This window comes from Miscanthus floridulus, chromosome 3, assembly GCF_019320115.1.
Source record: "Miscanthus floridulus cultivar M001 chromosome 3, ASM1932011v1, whole genome shotgun sequence".
Classification (NCBI taxonomy): Eukaryota; Viridiplantae; Streptophyta; class Magnoliopsida; order Poales; family Poaceae; genus Miscanthus; species Miscanthus floridulus.
In genome coordinates this window covers 20797048-20803456 of record NC_089582.1, presented here as the reverse complement: position 1 = coordinate 20803456, position 6409 = coordinate 20797048, and the positions used below count along the sequence as shown (strand labels likewise).

General features: G+C 58.4%; 1 protein-coding gene across 1 annotated transcript; it reads left to right on the top strand.

The window, feature by feature from the left end:
* Window positions 1-391: 391 nt before the first annotated feature.
* On the top strand, window positions 392-1581 carry LOC136543309 (uncharacterized). The gene is made up of 2 exons (XM_066535791.1): window positions 392-763; window positions 1168-1581. Exons 1-2 carry the CDS (start codon window positions 392-394, stop codon window positions 1579-1581), a joined length of 786 nt encoding a protein of 261 aa, XP_066391888.1.
* Window positions 1582-6409: the final 4828 nt, after the last annotated feature.

The following is a 6409-nucleotide window of genomic DNA, read 5'->3' as shown; positions in this document are numbered from 1 at the left end:
AACCAATCGTCGATGGTACATGAGCTGGTTCTATCTCCGCAATGACGATGACGGGCTTCCCCCTACACTGGGCGGATTGTGGGGAGTTGCCCGGAGAGGTGGAAGTATGGTGTCCCGAGGGGGGATCAGCCCAAGCTGCAGACGCTTCTGGAGGAGCTCCAGAGGCCGCTCCTGGAGGGGCTACAGAGGCTGCAGAGCCGCTCCTGGAGTCGCATTGTTTTCCGTTCGTCCTTTTGTCTCGTGATAACCCTGTAAGTGTTTTGTCCTTAGCCGAAAGTGACCTGCGGAGGTGCCTACCTTGGCACCCCTTAAGGCGCTCAAGGTGAACCCTGGCTCCACCGCCCACTGGGTGGCGGAGGCGCACGCCGCCCTACAACGTGGCGCGGCGTCGATGAGGGCCGACCTGAAGGAGCCGGCCACCCAAGGAGGGGCTACCAAGGTGGCCCCGACACGAACGGGGGAGGGATCGCCTCCGCCCCACGAGGGCGAGGCCCGTGAGTCGGATGGGGCCAAGGTGCCCTCGGTTGCTGAGGCCACCGAGGTCGAGGCCCCTAGGGTCTCCGAGGCTAAGGCGATGGAGGCCGAGGCGCCTAGGACCACCGAGGACGCAACGGCGGCCGTCGGAGCCCCCGCAACCACCGAGGTCATGATGGTGGAGGCCGAAGCCCCCGAGACCACCGAGGCTGTTGTGATCGCGGCGAGGCCGTTGGCCCCGGAGGTGGAGACGAAGGTGGCGGTGGCCTTGGTGGCACCCTTGGTTCAGGTCCATCCGGTCTCTTCCGACGATACTTCGTGGGTGCGGGAGGCGGTCGACGCCGAGGTGGCTGGCGCTGTGGAACAGTTGGTTCCGACCTCGGTCGAGGGCAGCTCGGCCCTCATGTGGGTGCGACCCGAGCCCCACAGGTGGGATCACCCCCGTGTCCGGTGGCAAAGCCGGGATGACCCTGAGGGTGAGCCTCTGTTCACCCTTGAGGACGCAGCCGAGGGTGGGCGCTGGGACACCTTTGAGCAATACCACCAGCTGGCGGAGCGGTCACTGCGGACGGCGCTGTCCGTGGTGGCCGATGATCTGCCCGGAGTCGCCCAGGTTCGCACTTTCTTTTCTCGTGCGGTGTTGTCTTTTTCCAAGTTTTCTTGTAGTGAATGACCCATGTTCTACTTACCCAGGAGCTCGAGACCCGGTCCCTCGGGAAGTCGGTCTTTCTTCGGCAGGAGAGGGACGTCTGGGACCAGCTCCAGCGGCAGAAGGGCCTGCTTGTCGGCACCAACGAGCTTCTGGCGGCGCGGAGCGCGGAGGTGGAGGACCTCCGCCTTCATTGTGCCGATGTGAAGGCCGAGGCGGCCATGGCCCAGGAGCAGGTCGCCCCTCTAGCGGCGCGGGTCAAGGAGTTCGAGGAGGAGCTGACCCGCGTGGCCGGTGAGCGGGACGCCTTTAGGTCCCAGGCTGAGGAAGCCACGGCCTCGGGCAAGGTCCTTGCTGGGCAGCTAGGGACGGAGCAGAGTGCGCACCAGCTGATGAAAGGCGCCTTGGATGAGGCCTTTACGGTGGCTGAGGCCTCCCGAACTAAGGCTGTGGTCTAGAGGGGAAAGGCCGAGGGTGAGTCCTATTCCCCTCGTTTTATTCGCTTTTCTTGTGTTCGCTCCCTAACTCCCTGGCGTAACGCAGAGCTGGGGAGAGAGGCTTCCAGGGCGACCGAGGCTACTCGGGTTGAGGCCCAGCACCTGAAGGAGAAGGCCGAGGCATCTCGGGTCAAGGCCCAATGTTGGAAGGAGAAAGCCGAGGCCTCTCAGGTCGAGGCCCGACGCTGGGGGCAGAAGGCCGAGGGTGAGTTCCATAGACTTCCACCCTTGCTCTGGCTTGTACTCCTTTGCGCTCAACCTTGTTCCATTGCATTTGGCGTAGAGCTGGAGAAGGAGGTCACCCAGGCATGCGAGGCCTCCGCCGCAGTGCAGGCGGTGCTTGAAACCGAGATCAGGGAGCACGATGTGCTGAAGAGTGCCGCCCACACCACCTGCGAGGCCCTAGAAGTCGAGGGGGTCCAGTCAGGAAGCTCTCTCGGGAGCCGCCTGGTTGCGTTGAGCGGCCAAGTGCGCGAGCGGCTCCGAGGGGCGCTGCATATGGGCATCAAGCGCGCGCTGGCCGTCATCGCCTCGCACTACATCGGCGTTGACCTCCAAGCCATCAGTGATGGCTACGTCCTGCCCGATGATGACGAGGAGGCCGATGAGGTGGTGACAAAGCTGATGGAGGCGGCGGAGGGTCCCGGCGTGGCGCTGGCTAGGCTGTTCGAAGAGGAGGTGGTCCCTCCCCCACTGTCCGCCGATGCTGGAGGCCCTGAGCCTTGACCTGGGCCCAAGAGGCCATGTAAATAGACTAGGGATTAGCTTTGTATCATGACGCTTGTGGCCGTCGAGGCCTTTTTGAAGTAATCGTGCGCCGACACTTCTTTAATCGTTTTCCTTTATTGTATTTCCGAGCCTCTGCCCTCTGTCTTGTTTCTGAACGTATCTCTTGCAAAAAACTTCCTCAGAGCCTAAGCTGCCCCTTAGGAAGAAGGTGGTGAGGGAGTGTCGTAGCTCGGAGGCATAGGCCATCTCATGACTCAGCTAGCCTTCTGGCCTTGAGACAGTCTTTCGGTCCTTAGGTTTTTTTACAATTGACTTGTCAGAGCACGCTAAAGGGTTTGGCGTAGGAATTTTTTTTTCGAAAAACGTCTAAAAAACGGTGCGTGGGACTTAGGGGGGGTCCCTCCTTCTAGCCCCCGAGGGAGGCTCGGTTCTGCAGAGGTAGAGCAGAGCCTTCCTCATGGTGTTATTGTAATGCCGAGGCCCATGATGGGCTCGGCGGGTTTCTTGAAAAATTAGAACAACTAAAGAACGTTTCTTAATTGTATTTCGAGAAACAATGTATACAATGCTTGGAAATTCTAAGGGTAGAAACGACGTAGTTGTTCTATGTTCCAAGCGTTGTTGAGGATTTCACCCTTCTCATTGGCCAGCTTGTAGGTCCCGGGCTTGATCACTTGGGCGACGATGTACAGTCCTTCCCATGGCGGGGTCAGCTTGTGGCGGCCCTTGTTGTTCTGCCTCAGCCTCAGCACTAGGTCGCCTACCTTCAAGTCTCGGCTTCGAATGCGCCAGGCCTAAAAGCACCGTAGGGCTTGCTGGTACTTGGCCAAATGTAGTAGCGCCACATCTCGGGCTTCCTCTAGTTGGTCGAGGGCGTCCTCATAGGTGGTGTGGTTGCTTTGCTCGTTGTAGGCCTGTAGCCTCGGGGAACCATATTCCAAGTCAGTGGGGAGGATATCCTTGGCTCCATAGACCAAGAAGAAAGGTGTGAACCCCGTGGCTCGGCTTGGGGTGTTCCTCAGGCTCCAGATTACCGACAGGAGTTCGGCAAGCCATTTCTTGCCAAACTTCTTCAACCGGTTGTATATTCTTGGCTTGAGGCCTTGTAGGATCATGCCATTGGCACGTTCTACCTAGCCATTTGTCCTAGGATGTCCCACGGCCGACCAGACCACACAGATGTGGTGGTCGTCGTAGAACATCAGGAATTTATGTCCGGTGAACTGCGTCCCGTTGTCGGTGATGATGGTGTTCGAAACCCCGAACCTGTGGATGATATCGGTGAAGAACAGCACCACTTGCTCAGACTTAATTCGACTGATCGGACGAGCCTCGATCCACTTGGAGAACTTATCGATTGCTACTAGTAGATGGGTGAAGCCCCCGGGGGCCTTCTGCAGAGGCCCAACCATGTCGAGCCCCCATACGGCGAACGGCCATGTGATGGGGATGGTTTGGAGGGCTTGGGCCGGGAGGTGCGTCTGTCGCGCGTAGTACTGGCATCCCTCGCAGGAGCATACTAACTTGGTGGCATCGACAACCGCCGTCGGCCAGTAGAACCCCTGGCGGAAAGCGTTTCCAACGAGCGTCCGAGGCGCTGTGTGGTGACCGCAGGCTCTCGCGTGCAGGTCCTAGAGTAGGGCTCGACCTGCCTCGGTGGTGATGCATCGTTGGAGGACGCCAGATGGGCTTCGCCTGTACAATTCGCCGTCGCTGAGAACGTAAGTCTTGGCTCAGCGAGCAAGCCATTGGGCTTTGATCCTGTCAGCGGGAAGCTGTCCTCGAATGAGGCAATCAAGGAACGGGACTCGCTAGTCCGTGTCCTGGTTGGCCTCGGGAGGTTCCGGGTTGACTTCCATGACCTCGGGCTCGGCCGAATGAGTCTCGGCGATAGAGGGGGCCTCGAGCCCTGCGGCGGGCTCGACCGATGGGCCCTCTTCCGCTGCCAAGGCATGGTCGATGGAAGGCTTGTGGAGATCTCTAGTGAAGATGTTTGGGGGGACCGAAGCCCGTGCCGACGCCATCTTTGCCAGTTCATCCGTGGCCTCGTTGAATTTACGCGCGACGTGGTTGAGTTCGAGACCGTCGAACTTGTCTTCTAGGCGACGTACCAGTTTGTAGTATGCCTCCATTTTGGGGTCGAGGCAGTTTGACTCCTTCATGACTTGATCGACGACGAGCTACGAATCACCCCGGATGTCGAGACGCTGTGCTCCAAGTTTGATGGCGATTTGCAAGCCGTTGACGAGGGCTTCGTACTCGGCTGCGTTGTTGGAGGCGGGGAAGTGGAGCCGAACCATGTAGCGCATGTGTACCCCAAGGGGGGAGATGAAGAGTAGACCCGCACCTGCCCTGGTCTTCATCAGGGACCCATCGAAGTACATGGTCCAGCAGTCCGTCTGAATTTGAGCGGGTGGCAGTTGGGTGTCGGTCCACTCAGCCACAAAATCGGCCAAGACCTGGGACTTAATCACTTTCCGAGGCACGAAAGTCAAGGCTTCCCCCATGAGTTCAACGGCCCACTTGGCTATCCTGCCCGAGGCCTCCCGGTTATGGATTATCTCTCCCAAGGGAAAAGAAGACACCACGGCTACCGGGTGGGACTCGAAGTAGTGATGCAGCTTGCGCCGAGCCAAGACTACGGCGTAGATCAGCTTCTAGATGTGGGGGTAGCGCATTTTGGCCTCAGAAAGCACCTCGCTGATGAAGTAAATAGGTCGTTGGATGGGTAGAGCGTGCCCCTCTTCCTTCCTCTCCACTACCACGGCAGCGCTGACCACCTGGGTCGTTGCGGCAACGTAGAGTAGGAGGGCCTCGTCCCTAGCTGGCGGTACCAGGACGGGAGGATGGGTGAGCAGTGCTTTGAGCTTGGCGAGGGCTTCTTTGGCCTCAGGGGTCCAAGAAAAGCGTTCTGATTTCCTCAAGAGGCGGTACAGGGGCAAGCCTTTTTCGCCAAGGCGCGAGATGAAGCGGCTCAGAGCTACAAGGCATCCCATAACCCTCTATACACCCTTGAGGTCTCGGATTGGCCCCATGTTGGTTACAGCCGAGACCTTCTCTGGATTGGCTTCAATGCCGCGTTCCGAGACTATGAATCCTAAGAGCATGCCTCGGGGGACCCCGAAGACACACTTCTCGAGATTGAGCTTGATGCCCTTTTCTCTGAGGCATCCAAAGGCTATCTCCAAGTCGCCAACGAGATCACTAGCCTTCCTGGACTTGACCATAATGTCGTCTACGTAGGCCTCGACGGTGTGCCCAATGTGCTCGCCAAACACATGGGTCATGCACCGCTGGTATGTGGCCCCTGCGTTTCTAAGGCCAAATGGCATCGTCACGTAGCAGTACATGCCAAATGGTGTGATGAAAGAAGTCGCGAGCTGGTCGGACTCTTTCATCTTGATCTGATGGTAACCAGAGTATGCATCAAGGAAGGATAGGGTCTCGCATCCCGTAGTGGAGTCAACGATTTGGTCGATTCGGGGTAATGGGAAAGGGACTTTTGGACATACCTTGTTCAGACCGGTGTAGTCTACACATATTCTCCATTGCCCATTTTTCTTCTTAACTAATACAGGATTAGCTAACCACTCTGGATGGGACACTTCTTTGATGAACCCAGCCACCAAAAGCTTCTGCACCTCCTCGCCGATGGCTCTGCGCTTTTCCTCGTCGAATCTACGCAGGCGCTGTTTCACCGGCCTAGAGCTGGCCCGGACGTCTAAGGTGTGCTCGGCGACCTCCCTCGATATGCCCGGCATGTCCAAGGGGCTCCACGTGAATATATCGGCATTCGCGTGAAGAAAGTCAACGAGCACGACTTCCTATTTGATGTCGAGGGTGGCGCTGATCCTCAACGCCCGGTCGTCGGGGCAGGGGGGGTCGACCGGTATGAGTTTGACGGCCTCCATGGGCTCGAAAGTCCCGGCGTGACGCTTGGAGTTGGGCACCTCGCTACCGAGTTGGTCAAGGTTGATGATGAGGGTTTTGGCCTCTATGATAGCCTCGGCGTACTCGATGCACTCGACGTCGCGGTCGTATGCATGCTCGTACATTGACT

What these genes read in the sequence shown, in the direction of transcription:
- LOC136543309 (XM_066535791.1), top strand. Translation starts at nt 392, where the DNA reads ATGAGGGCCGACCTGAAGGAGCCGGCCACCCAAGGAGGGGCTACCAAG. An exon ending in TGGTGGCACCCTTGGTTCAG is followed by an intron (nt 764 to 1,167) that starts GTCCATCCGGTC and finishes CTACTTACCCAG; the next exon opens with GAGCTCGAGACCCGGTCCCT.